We start from the raw sequence: 19280 nt of genomic DNA on the forward strand, positions 1-19280 counted from the left end.
AAGAAGAAATGTTGGAACTCTCAAATCATCAGCACACCATTACTTTCACACCACATTCGGTCGCTTGGCTATAAATTACAGGGTAAGAGAAGCAATAGTGGACTCGCAAAAGAGAAAAAATCTCTTCTCGAATCCCTATCTAACATGAACCCGCTTCTCCTAACTAACTTGCCCTTAGTCATCACTGGTTAACATCCTAACCACACTTAACAGCCTATGGAAAGTCATTATCCTACCTATTAATATGACCTCGATTATTTGTCCGAGTATAAGTTGCATGGAGTTTACATATAATGTTACAATATTTAAAAACAAACTAAAAGACGTACAGTTACCTTAACTTCCTTGTACATCTTCTCTTCCTCAGCATAAATTTTATCCAGTGTAACGCCATGTGCACCAGGTTCATTAAAGTCTATAGCATCCTTGTTAGAATGGAGGGCTCCTGAAGACCAACTCCAAGAAAGTGCACTATAAACCTTAGAAGACTTGCATCGCTTCCCTGTAAAACGAACCACAGTCATGAACTTCGCAACCTCAACAACGACATTAAAGAAACAGTGAATGTAGCTACATTGTTGTTTGTTTGGTTTTGTTAACAAATGCTAGTAATACTAGTAATACTAATCAGGTAACAAACATATTATACAATGAAATATTAATCAGTTCTTACTCATGCTTTCTCCAAAATTCTAATAAAGAGAGTCACCATTCCTATTGATATACAATAGCAGAATCACATTCCTCCCCGACGCCGAAGCTTTCAAGAAATAATCATCAATCTCTCTAATAATCCCAGCAAGGGTCTTCTCCTTCCTACTTGGAATAACTAAAGCTAGTATCTTTTTTTTTTTGTCTCGAAATTTGTGTAGGCATCTTCTCGATTTTAGGCCAGGCGAGAAGAGAGAGTGAGTTTCCTTTCCTTCCCCCCTTCTTACTCTCTCTCTCTCTCTCTCTCTATAGAATTTTCTTGTTTGTTCTATCCTCTTGTGAATTGACAATTTTGCCCCCACAATAGAAAGTGAAATGACGATTCTGCCCCTGTGACATACGTGAAAAATCCTGTTCATCGACCCCCAAATTTGTCTAATAGTAGAATAGATCGAAGCTTGATTTCGTTGGTGCTTGGTAAGCTGGTAATAATAGTACACAACCAGGGAAGTTAGCTATATGCTTACAGTGAAAAATAAATAGGTTTGGTTTGTTCTTGCCTTTGTTGTTACCTGTTCATAAATGATAGTTATTTGCCGCAACTAATTATTATTTGGACAATATTAATGCTGTATTCCCCTCTTCCTATAACATTATTTTCATGATGGCCAATGCAATGTAGTATGAATACTGCATCTAACCATGCATACTCCATATTGCTTTGTCTTCTCTTAGGTAAACCGTAAACCATATGCCTTCGATGTTTTTTGACACCCAAAATTTAGAACATTTCAATACCAATTCATAGACTTACTGCAAATATCAATACATATCTCAAAATTTTGGCAGAGTTTTTTTTTTAGTGCATTGAATGCAGGGGCCGTCCCCGAGATTTCACAACTCGATGCAGAATGGTAGCAAGCTAAGGGCCTATTGATGTAAAAAACAAATTCAAAGATTTTATTCCGATTTAGTTACCATTAAGAGATTTTAATGAGTTACCGAATTAATCTGTTTTAAAATAAAATAGGAAGGCAAAACCTCTAAATTTTTTGAACTTTTTCGGCAAGTGTAGAATATCAACCGTATGACACCAAATCAATGGAGTGAAAATAGGAAAAATTGAAAAATATAAAAAGAAGATTTAGCATATTTATTTTCATGTGTCACTATTTGATTGGACACTAGTTTTGTTTAAGAATGTTTTTGGGGCCCTCACAAATATGGGCCCTGTGCTGTGGTCCCTCTTGCAGACCTTCAGAGACTACTGCCCTAAATTGAATTGGTAATTGCCTGAATCGGCCATGATAAAAGCACATTTGTGCTCCAACCGGCCATGCCTTTTAATTTTGACCAATTCAACGGGTTTTTGACCCTTTTGCCCTTCCTTACAACACTCTCTTTCCTCCTGCCACACTCTCTCTCCTCTTGTATTTCTGATATTGACATGTATAGTAATACTTATCCGTTAGATTCTCTTAGCGATACGTACTAGCGATCAATGACCGTTGGATTTCAACCCAGCAGAAATGAAAATAGACTTTAGCTATTGTGGGAAACAGGAACCAGCAACTTATGGACCTACTATCAGCAATTTCTGGGTTGTTTTTGTTGTACGGACATGAAACAACGTTTACTTCGATTTTTCTACCAAACTATAAAAGTGTTTACAAACCTCCAAAGCTTCCAGTTTTTTTACTTCATCTTCTTGGTTATCCTCTCCTTCGTGATTTTGGTAAGGTTTTTCATGGAGGACAAGAACACAAATCTTGATAATGGATTTTTCTAAGGTTCATCTTCTTGATTATCCTCTCCCTCTACGGTTCTCATTGTTTATTGATATGTTTTGAACTTTGGTTTGTTGTCTTCAGTGTTGGTTTCTTTCTAGGTCGTCTTGGGTTTGTTTTTACGTAGTAGTGTATAGAGTTTTTTAAGGTTTCCATAGTTGTGTTTACTATTTCCATGTTGATTTTGTTCTTGTTGCATGGAGTGAAGAAGTTAACAGGTGAGGTGAAATTGGAAGGTTTGTCCAAGTGCATGAAATTGAGTTTTTGTATGATGTACTTGAAGAACAAGTCCCTTTCTAGATTGATGAAAAAATTGACTACTTGAATATGATTCAAAAGTAGAAGAAGACAACTGAGCAGTCATTGTGGTGAGCTTGGATTGCCTTTTCAGTTGCGGTTCCTCCAGGTTTTAGCAATGAAGACTCTGTGGATGCCATCATAAAGCAACACTTACATGTATCGTCAGCAACTTGGGTTTCTTTGGAAATCCCACTTCCACTTCACAAATCACCTTATGGAGTTTTGGAAGTATGTTTCACTATATAAGTTTGGGCTTGAATCGATGTAATGGTATTTTGTGGTTTGTGAAATGGCCGGTTCATTGTGCTTGAGTGTCAGCACAATAACTGTTAATGTTCATATGTTTTGTTTGTGATTATATAAGGGGTACCCTTATATCACTGTTGTTGTTTATAAGGAGACCCTAATGAGAAAGAAATCTGTATGGAAACTCAATAAGAAAAAAATGTATTTAGCATTCACAAAACTGGTCTGGACGTGCTATTCGAAATGGAGGTAACCGACAGCGTTTTATGTATGATACATTAGCAACTAAAGCCATAAACAAGAACACAATTAAGACTATCAGGTTGACTTTAATATACACCTATAACTTATGTACAAAATAGTATTATCCAATAACAAGTTAAACAAAAGTTAACTTTGACAAGTTTATTCAATATCAAGTAAAGCAAAAGTGTAGCATTTAATAACACATACTGAAGTTGAGAAGTAGTAACTAGCATCTCAGTGCCATATTTCACCATTGTTCCCACCCAACTCAGTTACAAGCTTGTTTGTTGTTCAATATTAACCCTATTTAAAAAGTTTTCTTATACAAATAGCCAAAATGTTTGGAAGTCCCACCCTTTGTAAAATGACCAGACTCAGAAGTTGCTGATGGTTAGTACATCCGAACATGTCTGTACTTAGATAAACTTGCACTACAAAAAAAAAAAGTCTTAACGAGTCACTTTTAAAGTGTCTTAAAAAGTGGTTTGTGTCAGTTTTCTGTTTATTATGAAAGCGTCTTATCTGCCAGCGTCACTAAAAGTTCACAAAAACGTCTCAAGAAATGCATTTGTTGTGTCAGTTTCTATTATCAAAGTGACACAAAAAGGTGATTACTTGTGTCACTTTAATCCCAAAAGTGACCCAGAAATACCTTAAAAGCGTCACTAGAAGATGACTTTGTTGTGTCACTTTTCAAAAGCATTGATCAAGAAATTGTTTTCGGGCCAAAAGTGACACACAAAGTAGTCATCAGTTGCGACGGTTTTCATAGAAGCGAGATACCATCCATTATTTTTTTAAAAAAATAAAAATGCAATATATACATTACTAATAACTTGCTGCAGTATGGATACACTTGCAAATGAGAGTGATTATAAATCAATATACAATATTATCATCCCTAAACCTGCCTTACAAAAGATGCAAAAACATATAGGTAGCAACATTCAATAAGAACCATTTCATTAATTGGAAATTAACCACCATTCACATTAAGGAACGTACTTACTCGTCCACGCACTAAATCAAACAAACTATTCAAAACATAGTCAATTTGAATCCATCCATAACCTAGATCCCATTAACCTTCGAATTCGTAACAAAAGCGTCATGACATAATCCAAAACCTTCACAAAAGCATCCGAAAAAAGACAAGCTATACATCGTAAACAATTTCCAAAAATCCCTAACAAACCAAAATTAACTTAACCTAATTAATAGTAGATAATCCACTTAGCATAAGGCATTCCATCTCCATTTAAGTTCTTCATTCACCTACAAAATAATAACAATTTGACTATGTATCAATAATATAATCAAGTAAGAAGGAGAGGTTAACCAACAATATCAAGGGTATAGTAATTCATGTTAAAGAGAAAACATTTTGTCACTAGAGAAAGATCAATTGAAACACTAGCAGTTCACATATCATAAGATCATAGTAGCAAGCAAACTAGGAGCAATCAATTCACTAATATGATGACATGTACAAATTCATAGGGGATGTCATCCTCCAACAAAAAACATTCCAAACAACTAGCAAAGCACAAACTTGAAGGATGCTGAACAGATTTAAAGCAAGCACATCATATAAAAAAATACATTTTCACAAGTCATACTTCAACTGACTTGAAAGAGAAAACTGGAAACTCCCTGCCATGAAAAACAAGAATTATATATTCTATATTTCGACAAGCTGGTAGAAATATAGTCAAACATAGCTAGTGTCTTATTACACCTCTAAACTAAACCTATCACAAAAAAACATTCTCAAACTATAGTAGCCATTATACATATTACATTGTGAACAATAACCTAGGTAATGTGTGTGACCAATGTGACTTAGCATGAACTTCACACTGAACATGTACAGAAGCTCTGTTGAAACTTCACTAAAATAGGAAACTGCAAAACTAGTATTCCTATCACCATCTACAACTAACACTCGACAAGCATTAACGTACTGAAAACTATGCAAGTTAATTGCAAATGATATGTGATGAAGTGAGAAATGAATCATCAACTAAAAAACTCCACCTACCCAAGTGCATGATGCAGACAAAAACGCATGAATCAGTTCACATTGATGATAGTCTGATAAAGAAACAGGTAATCACTAGGCCTAAAAACTGAAATGCACATTAAATTAACTGTGTCGTCACCAAGCCTTACTATGAAATCTTCTCAACTATACAAATTGAAATCCTAGGTAAACCTTTATAAAGGAAGAAATCCTTGGATGAAGTTGATAAACTCGAGTCGGATCTTATCTATTTCTTTGGTTTTGTATGTCTTTATGCTGGCCAACTCCATAACCTGTTTTGAGAAAAAGTAAGTTAGTGTAGTCATTAGTGTAAGAAAACTAGCTAGGGAACCTAATATTTATTAGTGTATGGTTGTGCTGCCACAGATGACAGAATTTAGAAATCAGTGTTAACACTACTTCTTCTTGTAGACTATGCAAGTCAATTGATGAATCTTTAAAGCATCTTCTATGGCAATGTCACTTCTCGATCTGTTAATCTATGGACTTGGTATGTTGCAATAATTTTCAATATTCAGCAACCTATCACAGGTCGGATTCAATGAAACCATCAAATTGTCAAAGAATTGGAGCCCTTTACTGAAGCTAGCAAGTTTGGAACTCAGGTCTAGTTGTAGGTATGGTGAGGAACAAGACTCATTTTGAGGATAAGACTCCCTATCTGATGGACTGCAACAAAATTTGTTAGGGCACAAATTCTATGTACTAATCATCATTTGAGTAAGGCTACAAGCTCCAACACAGCCATGGAAGTGTCGCTCCTTAACTCTTGTAATGTCTCCACAGTTGAAGCAAGCACCACAACTAAAATCATGTTATTGGATACCACCAGAACCAAACATTATCAAACTAAATACCAATGGATCTTAGAACTTAATGTAATCTATGAGCATGTATTAGGGCGGTTTCTTAGGCAAATTAAACTTCCATCCCATTCTTTTGTTTTTCTCTTTCTTAATAGAACTTTTACTTACTAAGCAAAAAAAAAAAAAAAAAATTTATTTATGTGTATAACCATTTTTTTCACCTTGCGTTTGAGCGATTGACCGGCATCAGCAAAAAAGTGCTGCATAAAACTCATCACATAATAACCACATACAATTCCGTCTCCTTGTTGTGGGCATTGTGGACAAATGTCATAAAAATGTCATATAGACAAATGGTAAGAGTAACAAACCTTGCATCTTCATTGCATAAATAGCATGCTTACCGTCACATACTCCCAATCTGGGTTCGGGTTTAACCTTCTCTTTCCACAAAAAAAGTTTGATGTTTTAATTGCTCTAAAAATCACAAGAAATTATCATCAAGGAAAATAAAATATATACACAAAGGGGAAAAAAAAAGATCGAGAAAGAGATACTTTACGTGTTCAACTCAAATTTAAAAGTTGGATCTAGCCTCTTTCCTAACAAATCCAACCAATAGACTTGCATTTCTGTTAAGTCAATGACGATCAAAACCCAATGCCCTCTACAACCAATCCAGCGAAAAAAAAAAATTATGTTAATATATTTTATTATTTGTACCGAATTCAAATAATGTCTAACAAATAAATATGTAGAGCACTTACCCTGGGTTGTAAGGAATTACAAGAGCTCTGTCGCCATGTTCCTTTGCCAAGGACTGGATGTATCGACTCTTATCATCTTCCTTTGTATGACGATTAAAACCTGCTGGATTTCCGAACGCATACATTGCTCGACCAATGCAATAGGTTGCATACAAGTATCTGATGTATGTGATGATGCAACTGGCATTTAATTCTCTCTTGTAACAAACATCTAACAACTCACCCCTTGAGACTCTTATAGCATCAGTCTCATCCGCAAACAAAGTTCCAATCATTGGAACAGTTATAACCACATTCTTTCCCATCCGTTTTTTCACAGATTTTGCAAAACTTGAACACTGACTATTATTACCGACATAATCAAGTGAATCATCCTCTTCCTATAAAGATGAAGTTAATAAAATAAAGTAAGAGAATGCTCATTATATTGCAAGACTACATGAATGTAAAAATATTATTATTTCTACAAGGTACCTCATCATCCTTGAGTATAACAAATTCCTTAGGCCAAGCTACAAATGAATTGATAGCATCTTTAATATAAATAAGCCCAGCATTGTCATTTGGAATGGGGAGAGGAGCATCATGACATATAGCTGTATTGATAGAGACACACACATTTGACTCCCCTAAAGGCACATTGTGAAGAGATTCTTCTGTCCCATTCCTTGGATGAAGATTACCTTCAGCAACAATGTTATCTATAGACTGCAACGCTAACTTACAACGTTGGCTATAACACACAAGAAAATGAAAGTTTATAATGAATTTGTTAGTTACATAGGTTATTTACCACTTAAGTTGAATTATTGGCAAACATATACCTTTCCATCTTTAGATTTAAGTGTTGAAGATGTAAGAATGCCTTTCCCTTTATCAACTATCTTTGCCTTTTGGTTTCGAGCTACCACAATCCGTTTCTTTGCATTTGGTTTTGAAGATACCACAGTCTATTTTAAAGTCAATGAAAAAAGAGTGTTATCAACGAACGTATAAAATTGGGAACACCAAATAAGGAATAGAAAATTGCTACCTATTTTCCACATGATCTATGTGCTTCAGAAGTCAGTATTACGCGCTCTCCGTTATCACTCTTAGCACTATTAGACACCACATTTTCTGATGGTCGTGGCATGCCCATTCCTTGTTGCCTAAGAAGCTCAATTATGGTTTCATTAAGTGGTGAGCCACTCGATGATGCTTGTTTAAGCAACTCTATTACTGCTACTTTCAGTGTTTGATTCTCTTCTTCCAACTTCTGAGTATGTTTCCTTGATCCACGTCTAGGGAGATTGAAGTATGTAGTTGGAGTGTAGTACATACTAGCCCCCCTAACACAACCACTTTGTTCCGGAGTTCCCAAGGCCATTGTAAGTATATCATTGCTTCCTTCTGTAATCAAAGTTCCTTATTCTTTTTTTTTTCAGCTCATCCTTTGAGACAATTAACAATAAAAGGTTGAAAAAGAATTACTCCAAGAGAGGTAGCCCCTACTGTTGGGTGATTATTTTGTGATTCTTACTCGATCATGTTAATCATTACTTACAATATAAGCAAAGAAAATGATATAGAACCTTGATATTATGCATGTATACAGAACTATGGTCTTAAACGTTAAATCGAAACTTACTATCTTTCCAGATATCTCCCTTAAAGAATCATCTGCATATTCTTTGTTTTTATCTTGTCGAGCTAATAGCCAAAACTGAGATCTGTCAATTTCTTCAATGGGTATCCCTGCTGCTTTCTATGTTCAATCAAAACCAAATAATTAGATAATAATAAACTAGTTACTGTATACATATATTTTAATAAAAATGATATAAGAAACTAATAAAAATTTACTACCAGCTTATCTTTAAGGCCAGCATAACCTGACTTTCCTAGTCGATGGTTGTATACGTTCTTCATCCTTCTTGCTAGTTGAACCTTACTAAACTCCTAATGGTTCCATAAGAAAAAGTACTAGTTAGTAATATATTATTATATTGGCCAACAAATCCTATTGAAAGCAGGTACAACAGATGATGCATTTGCTCAATTCATTAGGCATAAGCACTTCATTACTTCAAGTGACTTTATCAATTATCATGTATAAATTTTCTGCTTAAGGGCAGTTGTTGACTCTTTTCCTCACTGAAAATTTAAAGATGGGGCACTCGAACGTGTGGATTAATTCTCATCCTAAGACCAACGGTCCCGGTTCTCGCAAGTATGGTCTCATGTGCTATAGCTTACAATGAAATCATTTGAGACGCAAAAAAAAAAAAAAAAAAAAATGTATGCTCTACATGTGAATCACTAGAAGTCCTATTCTAATGTCTTATAAGTGTGTATACCATAAAATCAATTTTTGATGGATTGAAAAATAACTCACCACATTCAATTCTAAAAAGATAGGTTTCATATTATAAGGATTCACTCCACGAACTAAGCTGCCTAAATCTAATAAGGAACAAAAAACTCATCGAAAATAGGCTCTCTCGCCCTAGATTACAATTTCTTTTGATGTTTAAGAGGAGTGCAGCAAACAGTCTCCTCTTTTGATTATTTAATAATATATAAGCTCACTTGGGAAAAAAAAGAAAGCCGGTAGAACACATATACCTGGAATTCTGTTGATAACCTCATCTGCACAAACTTTTCCCAATTTGGTTGCTTGATATTAGGATACATTTCAGGTGCTTTTACTAGCTCTTCAGGTTCGTCTATGAAAGGTCTAATAAACTCCCTTGTCAGATAATTCTTAAACTTCCTCCAAATTTTACCACATTGTATTAGAGTTGCCTTCCTAAATTTCGGATCTATAATAAACCTTGCCTACAAATAAAATGTCGTCAAACTTTGACTTACAAGTAAGAGAACACAAAACATTTTAAACTATAAAGAGATCGAGGAAAGTTTAAGCATTAATTACCAGTAAGCCCTCCCATACATCAGCTTTTATTCTCTTATTCATTTTTGGCCAAGTTGGCCATTCAGCAAGCGGAACATTAGCTTTCACTTGAGTGCCTGCCCAACTAGCAAAGTCGCTTCGCACCTCTGTATTTATTGGCACACCATATTCATCTAACTCAACTTCAACTTTCACACCGTTCCAACCCTTATTTAAATCATGTTTAACTGTTTGGCCTCTAACGTTAGGCTCAACGTCATTGACAGATTTCTTCATTTTATGTCTCCTATTTCTTTTTGTAGGTGATTGAATATCCCTTTCTAGATCCATAGAAAACTGTTACAAAGGCAGACACATTAGTACATAATGTTAGTAAGAATGATATTTCCAACAAATAATAAAAAGAAAAGCATGACTTAAACTTACCTATCATCAACAAACCAATGAAAATGAGTATGCAAGCAAAACAATGAGTATATATGTAACCAATGAAAAACCAGCAAAACTAATCGAGTATGGAAAAATGAGTATGTATAACTATTAGATATATGAAAATGATAACATAATTAAGTAATTAATTAGTCAAGCAAAAGTCAAAGCTTTTGTTACAATGGAGTACTAGTAAACAATGAAACTCAAGATTTATTGTTGTCAACCCAAATCCCCTCCTCACAATCTACTCGCATGTAAGCTGACTGAGACTCATCAGTTCCATCAAAAGATTCGATATTTGGCAATTCTTTGACACAAGTGTTTTCTTCTATGTTGCCCTCAATAAGGTCGTCATCGTCGTCATGATACATCTTTAGAGGAGATTCTTCAACAATAGACCAATCGGGTTCTAGTTGATCAGCTACATAGAAAACTGGCTTTGCTTGAGATGCTAAAATAAAGGAATCATATTTATGGCCAACTTTATTAAGATCAACCAAGGTGAAACCCATATCATCTATCTTGATGCCATTCTTACTGTCAACCCAATCACACTTGAACACTGAAATCTTGAAATTAGTATAGTCTAGCAGCTATATTTCATCAATTACACCATAAAACCCCATGCTGGAAAATACAGGGTTTTGATCTTTTGAACTTGAAACTTGGGGGGTTGTCGCCATCAAACTCACTCCACTGTTTTGATTAACTCGTGAAGCATCACGTTCTCTTGTGCAAAAACGCTGACCTTTAATTATAAACGTACAATATTTCAAAACACGTGGCAATGGTCCCTTAGAAATCCACCTCAAAACTTCTGACACATTGTTATTAGCCATGCCCCGCTCGTATAAAACCTATATTGTTTAAGAAGGTTAGTCAAATTTCTTTGAGGCATACAATACATAAAAGACATTCAGGTAATCATATACCCTTCTTTTGAGCCAATCATTAAAAGAGCGATTATGCTCTTCCTGTAACCATGTCGGCTTTCTAGCCTTGCGGGGATTGTGTTCCTTTAGGTAGTTCATGTGCTCCCTATCATATATCAATACGAAATCACATTGTTAGCTATCAATATATTATTTGTTTAATTAAAGAACTAAAAATCCTTACTCAATATAAGGTTGAACAACTCCTGTGTTTTGCAAGACATAGTGGTGTGCCTGCTCCAAGGCTTTGCTATCAGGTGTAATGAGTTCACCACCTGACGAATGTTTCCCATTTTCTACCAAATCAGTGGTAATAATTTCCAATGAGGTAGGAACTCCTACTGCATCTAGCCCAGGTAAGAATTCACTCATAAATTCAATTGCTTCTTCAACGATATAGTTTTCAGCTATACAAGCTTCCGGTCTAGTTGGGTTTCAGACATAACTCTTTAACATCCTCATGTACCTAAACAGTTACAAAAGAATTAAGTGATAAATTGTGCGTAAGTTTCATTCATAGAAGCAATAACCAGATAAGGAATCAATGTACCTCTTAAATGCGTACATCCATCAGAAGAAAACAGGACCACCAACTTCAACCTCTCTTACAGGATGAACTGGTAAGTGAACCATGATATCGAAAAAACGATGGTGGGAAATACTTTTCCAACAAACATAATGTGATCACGATATCACTCTGAATTTTAGGCAGTTTTTTCACATCTACTAATAATTGCATTTCTCACATGACTTGGCAAGACAAATTGTATTGCCACAGGAAGTAGTTGCTACATCAACATGTGACAGTCATGTGACTTCAACCCATGCAATTTTAGATCTTGCATTGAAACAAGGGGCTTGAAATTTGAAGAGTATCCTTCGGGGACTTTCAACTTGTGCAAGGTTTTGCATACTCTAGTTTTTTCAGCTTTAGATAATGTGTAACACGCCGGAGATAAGCATGTTCGCTTCTCACCAACCTTTGGGGTCAACTCCATCCTTAAACCCATCTCCTGCAGGTCAAGATGACTCTTAAGGTGGTCCTTTGTCTTATTTGGAATGTTGAGTAGAGTACCAATCACACTGTCGCATACATTCTTCTCGATGTGCATGATATCGAAGTTATGTGGGAGAGGCGAGTACTCCCAATATGGAAGATAAAAAAAGATGGATTTCTTGTTCCAGCATTTCGTAACACCATTATCACCTTTATCGACTTCTTTTTCCCCCACGAGGCTTTGATCCCTTCAACTTTGCTTCGTACTTGCTGACCATTTAGTCGTTCAGGTGCCTCCCTCAACTCCTTCTCACCGTTAAAGGCTTTTTGTTGCTTCCGATATGGATGATGCCGAGATAAAAATCTTCTAGTGGATGTGTAAACATTTTTTCCAGAATGTTTCAGCCTATACGAAGATGTGTCTTCAGCACAAACTGGACAAGCAAAGTAGCCTTTAACAATACACCCATAAAGATTACCATAAGCTAGAAGATCATTGATCGTCCATAGTAATACAACTCTTAGTAGAAATGACTCCTGCTTGTAGGCATAAAAAACCGCTACTCCTAAATTCCATAAAGTAATTAAATCATCAATTAAGGGAGCTAAGTAAACGTCAATGTCTTTTCCAGGTTGTTTTGAACCTGATATCAGCATTGTCAACATCATGAACTTTCTCTTCATGCAAAGCCAAGGAGGGAGGTTGTAAGTTACCAACATCACAGGCCATAAACTGTACTTACTGCTAAGATTATTATATGGGTTGACTCCATCCGCTGAAAGTGCAAGGCGGAGATTTCTCGATTTAGCACCAAACTCAGGCCACCTCTTGTCTACCAATCGCTCATTGGCATGCCATGCCAATAACTTCGCTGTTTCCACAGACTGAAACATCTTTTTAAATCTTGCAATAGGTGGAAAGTACCACAACACTTTAGCCAGAACACCTTTAGTTTGGTCGGTCCCTTTTTTATTCTCCTTGTATCTTGATACTCCACAAGTTGGGCAAGTAGTTCTATTCTTATTCTCATCACCCCTGTAAAGTATACAGTCATTGGGACAAGCATGAATTTTTTCATATTTCATCCCATAAATTGACAACGTCTTTCTAACTGCGTGCATGCTAAAAGGCATCAAATTACCTTTTGGAAGCATCTCTCCTAAGGCTTTCAACAAATTCGTAAAACCTGCGTCAGTCCAACCACCTTTCGCTTTCAAATTAAACAATGTTACAATAGCAGATAACTTCGTAATCTTTGTACAACCTTCATAAAAAGGAGTCTCAGCATCTTCAAGAAGTTCTTGAAATTTCTCAGGATTAGCCTTATATTGTTTATCTACAGCCTCTGCCATTTCCTTCATGTTTGTAGCATCGAGGGTGGTTTCTGTATTGTAGGGTCGATGGGTGTTCTCATGTGTATGAACACTTGAAAAATCAGAAACGAGATGCCTTTCCCCATGATATCTCCACAGAACATAAGTTTTGTCGATACCACATCTAAAAAGATGATTTCTGACTTCCTTCTTAGTTAACTCATGGAGATTCCCACAGTCTTTGCATGGGCAGCGTATATAACTTTCTTCATCCTTTGCAAAACTAAGAAGATTTTTAACCCCTTCAATGTATTCATTCAAATTTCTAAGCTTGGACATCCAAGACTTGTCCATTCCAAATTAACAAAGATCTTGAAATCCTAAAACACCAAAATTTTCAGAAAAATCACAAACATACAATTCTTCTTAGCCATGACATGTAATAAGCACTCACATAACATCTTTATCTAACATAGGACAAATAGAAAATAGCAAAAGGGACAAAACAATATACTCAAGGTCGACAAATAAAGACAAAGAATGTCCTGCCTATATACTATATACGTAGATTAAAAAAAAATTCCAAGGAAAACAACAACAACACTTCAAACAAGAATGAGCTATCTCAAATTCAGTTTCACTAATTCAATGAAGTTCGACAAGAAATTTAGCACAAACAGATAAAGCATCAACGCAGCTAACATTATAAAGCATCAAACCATAATACTGAAGTTACAGATGTACAGTTTACAGTATACCACACACTGATTATATGTTATATTAGAGATTAATAATGCTTCAAAGTTTCTAGAGAGTGAATTAAAGTAAAGAAGAAAAAAAAAATCAACCAAGTATGTGTAAACAAAAAAGGTAACAATAAAATTAAACTAATAAAAGTCTTACCATTTAATGGGTTGAATATTGTCGATAAAAGAAAGAACCAGAAAACCCCCAAACTGCAGCATAAACATCGATGGGTTAAACATTAATGAGAAAAGAAGAAGTTTTGTTTTCAACAATTTAAAGCCTAAAAAAAGAACAAAATTTATGGATACCTTGTTGCTGATAGTTGGTGAGTGTGAGAGATAGAAAAAGGGAAGATTTTGAGAAGAGAGTGATAGAGTATGAGCGATAGAGGGAAGAGAGTGAGAGTGTGAGGGCTCTTTTGTTAGTTGTCTGAGCCCAATAGAAGTTTTAAGTTGGGCGGTTCTTTTCGCGAGAATCAAAATTTTCACTTCCAAGCACCCGCCCAAATTCATGTCTCACTTATGTTTTTTTTTTGTTTGCCGAAAGAAAATTCTTGTGTCACTTTTGTTTAGCGGGGAAAAATTTCATCAATATTTAGTCTCGATTATTTTAGAACTGACACATAATTTTTTTTGTGTGTGTCACGTTATAGAAAAGTGACACAACATCTGTAAAACTGACACAAAATACCTCCTCCGCTTCTACTTCCCATCTAAAGTGACACATTAGGCCATATTGTGTCACTTTATGGTAAAAGCGACACAAAGCCTCAAATTAAAAGCGAGACTAAAAGTCCTTTTTTTTTGTAGTGTAGTGAGATGAAAAATCTAGTTTGGGCGGGAAAAATCTTTGCCACGTGTTAGGAACGATACGATAGCATTAATTATTTGCCAAACTGTTGAAGAAATGATGGTTTTTTTAACTTTTAACTGGCACGTGTCAGTAGTAATATGTGTGAGCTATAAGGATTGTTCAGTATTCATTTTCGGACAAAAAAAACCGTCCAAATTGAATACCTTAAATCCCTAATTTTCCGACCATTTCCAATCTTTCAAAAATGAGAAAGCTTAATTTGACTGTTCGTATGTCACTTGATAAAATGCATAAATTGTTCAAGACATTCACTACTGAAGAGATGGAAGATTTTGAGAAATCTTGCTTCGGGAAGTTTTTAAGCATAAACGAGAGAATGCACACCACTACTACGCTAGTGTATGCTGTTTTGGGACACCAAGTAGGTAAACTTTGCTACCGAATTGGTAAGAAGGATTTGGTGTTTTAAAAAAGTGATGTTGCTCTTATAATGGGTCTTAGTGTGAAGCCGGTTTCTAATTCGTTCTACACGGCATACATTAAGATCCCATTCCAATTTCGTGCAAGGTTTTTTAAAGGAACCACGGTTTTTGAAACAGAAATATTGGAAGCTAGAAACTTAGCAAAATCAAGTGTTGGTGAAGAACACTACAAGAAAAAAGGCTTTATATCACTGTTAACTGTTAAAAACAGTGACAAAAAGTCTTTTGTCACTGTTTTTTTTTTTTTTTTTTTCCAAAAACCGTGACGGAGTGGGAGTCATTTTTTTCTCCCCAAAACCATCACAAATATTTGTTCCAGACTAGCCTATTTCCACAGTATAAAACAGTAACAAATAAATAAAAACCGTCACAAAAAATCAACTCTTTTGTGACATTTTGGAAAAAATAGTGTTGTATTCATCTAATAACTGTCATAAACAAGTCACCTATTCATGACAGTTTTGTTAAAACAGTGATTGTTTTTACTTTTTTTTTTTTTGAAAAAAAATAGTGCTAATAAATGAAAACATTCCCCATGGACCATAGAATTGGACCTGTAATAGACTACACTCCTGAATATAATCAATTAAACTTCAAGTAGCATTCATAAAGTACTAATTCCATTCATTCCCTTGGATAACCAATATATATTTGTACTTAATCATAAAACATAATGAAGTAAATAACGCATTTCCAATCTAATACATATAAATTTAATCAGCCTAATCCTAATCCAAATCCAAATAAAAAACCTAATCTCGCATGAAGCGCATTGCATGAATACTCATTGTTTCCTGTTTGGTTGCATAGGCCCCCCTTGGTTGCGTAAGGCCCTGAAAAAAATGAAATTGAATTAGGGATTTTATACTCAACTACATACTTCAACATCACAGTTCACACAAACACGACTTAAGAAAGTGACAGTACATAAAGCTAGGGATGCTCTAGATAAGCAAGAACAACAAGTATCTTGTTGACCTGCGCCTATTAAGTTAAACTTGACCAAGAACAAGAATTTCCTTCTCGTTCTTAAACTTGAATCTTCCAATCACCCATTTATTTTAAAGTGCACAAGCATGTATACCATTAGACAAAAAGATCATAAAGCATCCCATAGTTTATAAGAACTAACCTTTATATTTGGAGTACTTGGAGGTACGCTTGGCAAATGGGTGAAAACCGAAATTAATAGCACCCCAAAGTCACTGATCTAACATCTGCAAAAATAAAAAATGTGCTCAACATGCTTAAATCCATATAAATATACATTCTACTCTATACCCTATACATATATGCAACTTATATATTGTAACAATATACAGTTTATCCCCTATACATATATCAGCTTCAGGTGTCCGTAAATCAAGTAGTTAAAGCCATCCATGGAGAAATTTCAGACCACGCACATAAGACAGTACCCATTAACTAATAACTAGTGTAAGACAATGGGGCGCAAGATATGATACATCTCTGCCACATATGTCTATGTTCAAATCTCCAAATCCAAATATGAGGCATAGATAAAGGTCCCAAGTCATACACTATCAAAAATTGATATAAGCATCGATAAAACCATAACCAAATATTCATCCTTGCACATATAACTATAGCCATATATTGACGACTATCGATGAATAAACCTACAATTAGAATGGAGCCATTAGCAGATGAACCAAATGAATGTAGGCTAGCTGAAAGAAGAAAAGGATCCACATAAGTTTAGGATAACATGCTTCCAACAAGGCTTATATATCCATGAAAACATAAGTGGATGCAAATCAGAAAACCTGAAAGCGAAGTAAAGAGGCCAACATGTACATTGAGTGTACATCGAAGTCCAGTTACCATCCATGATTTGAAACATATGCTGTAACACCTTTGCCTCCACCACCCTCCATTTCATATCCTCCATTGACCAACCAGTAGCACAGTCGTTCATGGCCGAGTAGTGAGAGTACTGCCAAATACTTAGTCGTCTTATCTACCTCGTCATTAGCTCTTGCTGCTTTCAAATAGAACCTATAAGAAACTCTTTATCACACTCTTGATGGATGGGATATGAACAAGTAGCAGTTTATTCTATAGTATGTAATTTCAGATTACATAGGGAAAACGATTACTCTGTGCCTAAAGAAGTAAAGAACTACTGCATGAAAATTTTCACTTAAAGACACATAAAGGTCCATACTGAGTGAAGGACTACCACTACATACATTGTTAAGGTGTCACATTATTATATGAAGGTTTGACGATTCATGCATCAACTGGTTCACAATCATATACTAATTTACATCTATGACACCCATAGCGTCTACACCAAATAAAAGAACACCAACTCCAAGACCATAATAATAATAAAAAAATGGTGTTTACCACACCACAACATACAAAGCAATTCGAGCTTTCGGTTGCCTGACAGTAGGTTTTGCCACCCATGACTTGATATTCAAGACCTCTGTTCAATCATTTGAACAATTTAATGAAAATAACAACACCTGGACATTACTATACACTCAAAAGACACTCATTCTGTATACAAATTTTATCTAGTAATGGTTCCAGTTCATAAGATACAGGTTTAGTATCCAGTTACAAGTTCCATCAGTATTGAGTTTGTTTATAGTGTAGTTTAGATTAATTACCAACTGTAAAAGGATCTCTGAGATGCTTGATGTCAAAAATGCCTCCAGGATGAACCACTCTAGTTTCAAGAAAAGGCCAGTCAAAGAAATCACCATTGTAGGTCACATAAATACCAGGTTTCACCTCCCGTATATGCACAAACCACTGTCTAAGGAGTTCTTCCTGCATATACAAGATTGTAAAGCAATATAATTAAGTCTGAACAAACAGGACGAAATCTTAAACAATCTACCTGACTTTCAACCGGTTGACCATTAACAAATAGAAAATTATAAATACGATACCTCATTTTTTACATTTTTCACTTTGAAATAGCCTTCAAACTCTGGTTTTGGTGTATATTCCAAATCTTCTATATCCTCCCATACACACTGGAGACATGCAACAATCAAACAGATAAAAAATGAGTGCAATCTCTTTTCATATGCAAAAGAAGTAAAGGAGGACAACAATTAACAATCATATACCTATGTGATCTGTGTTGTTTATTTTAATAGATCAGTTAACTGAGCATTCTCCTATAGTGAGATATCACCTCGTTTAAGGAAGCCTGGCTCTTCCATTGACATTGTGATCTTAAATGAGCCAATTGATTGGCTATACAATGTAGACAATGGAAAGCACTAGTGAATCTTAAGAAGCCTGATCCCCACACCAAATATCTTTCCAATCAGTACTTTCTACTACCACTGTTGAACCTAGTTTCATTGGACACATGAATAGCAATGCTTAAAATATAAAATTTTACGAACATGCACCTCTCTGTTAATTATCAAGTAACCTTGTCCATCTACTATATAAGAAATCATCATAATTGAATCAATCTCTGCGTCAGGAAACTTCAATGGCAATTTTGTTGTTTCTATGTCAAATGCACAAACATGAACTTCAGCACGTTGCAAAAGATCGGTCCTCTTCTCTAAGATAACACCAGTATTGGATACACTAACATCATACCATTTCCCACACTTTAAATCTACAACTAGAGAAAGTTCCCAGAATTACAACAAAAGAGACAAACAGGTAAATTAGAGATAACATACAAAAGCTCATCACACTGGTAAATGTGGCAATGAAATCACCATTGTCAATGGCAAAGCGGACATGAAAGGGAATGTCATACTCGCGGAGGTCAACGATGTACTCTATAAAATCCTGATGTCTTTAATTGCTGTAG

General features: G+C 35.3%; 1 protein-coding gene and 1 long non-coding RNA gene across 2 annotated transcripts; both read right to left on the reverse strand.

Annotated features, from left to right (window-relative positions):
• Window positions 1-12185: 12185 nt before the first annotated feature.
• LOC147517996 (uncharacterized) lies at window positions 12186-13772 on the reverse strand. The gene has a single exon (XM_086593772.1). It carries the CDS (start codon window positions 13770-13772, stop codon window positions 12186-12188), a length of 1587 nt encoding a protein of 528 aa, XP_086449898.1.
• Window positions 13773-18168: 4396 nt separating this feature from the next.
• Window positions 18169-19032, reverse strand: LOC147517997 (uncharacterized). The gene is made up of 3 exons (XR_015213976.1): window positions 18862-19032; window positions 18388-18474; window positions 18169-18265 (listed from the first exon to the last, which is right to left on the reverse strand). It is a non-coding gene; the product is annotated as an uncharacterized LOC147517997 (long non-coding RNA).
• Window positions 19033-19280: the final 248 nt, after the last annotated feature.

Source organism: Coptis chinensis, chromosome 2 (assembly GCF_015680905.1).
Source record: "Coptis chinensis isolate HL-2020 chromosome 2, ASM1568090v1, whole genome shotgun sequence".
Classification (NCBI taxonomy): Eukaryota; Viridiplantae; Streptophyta; class Magnoliopsida; order Ranunculales; family Ranunculaceae; genus Coptis; species Coptis chinensis.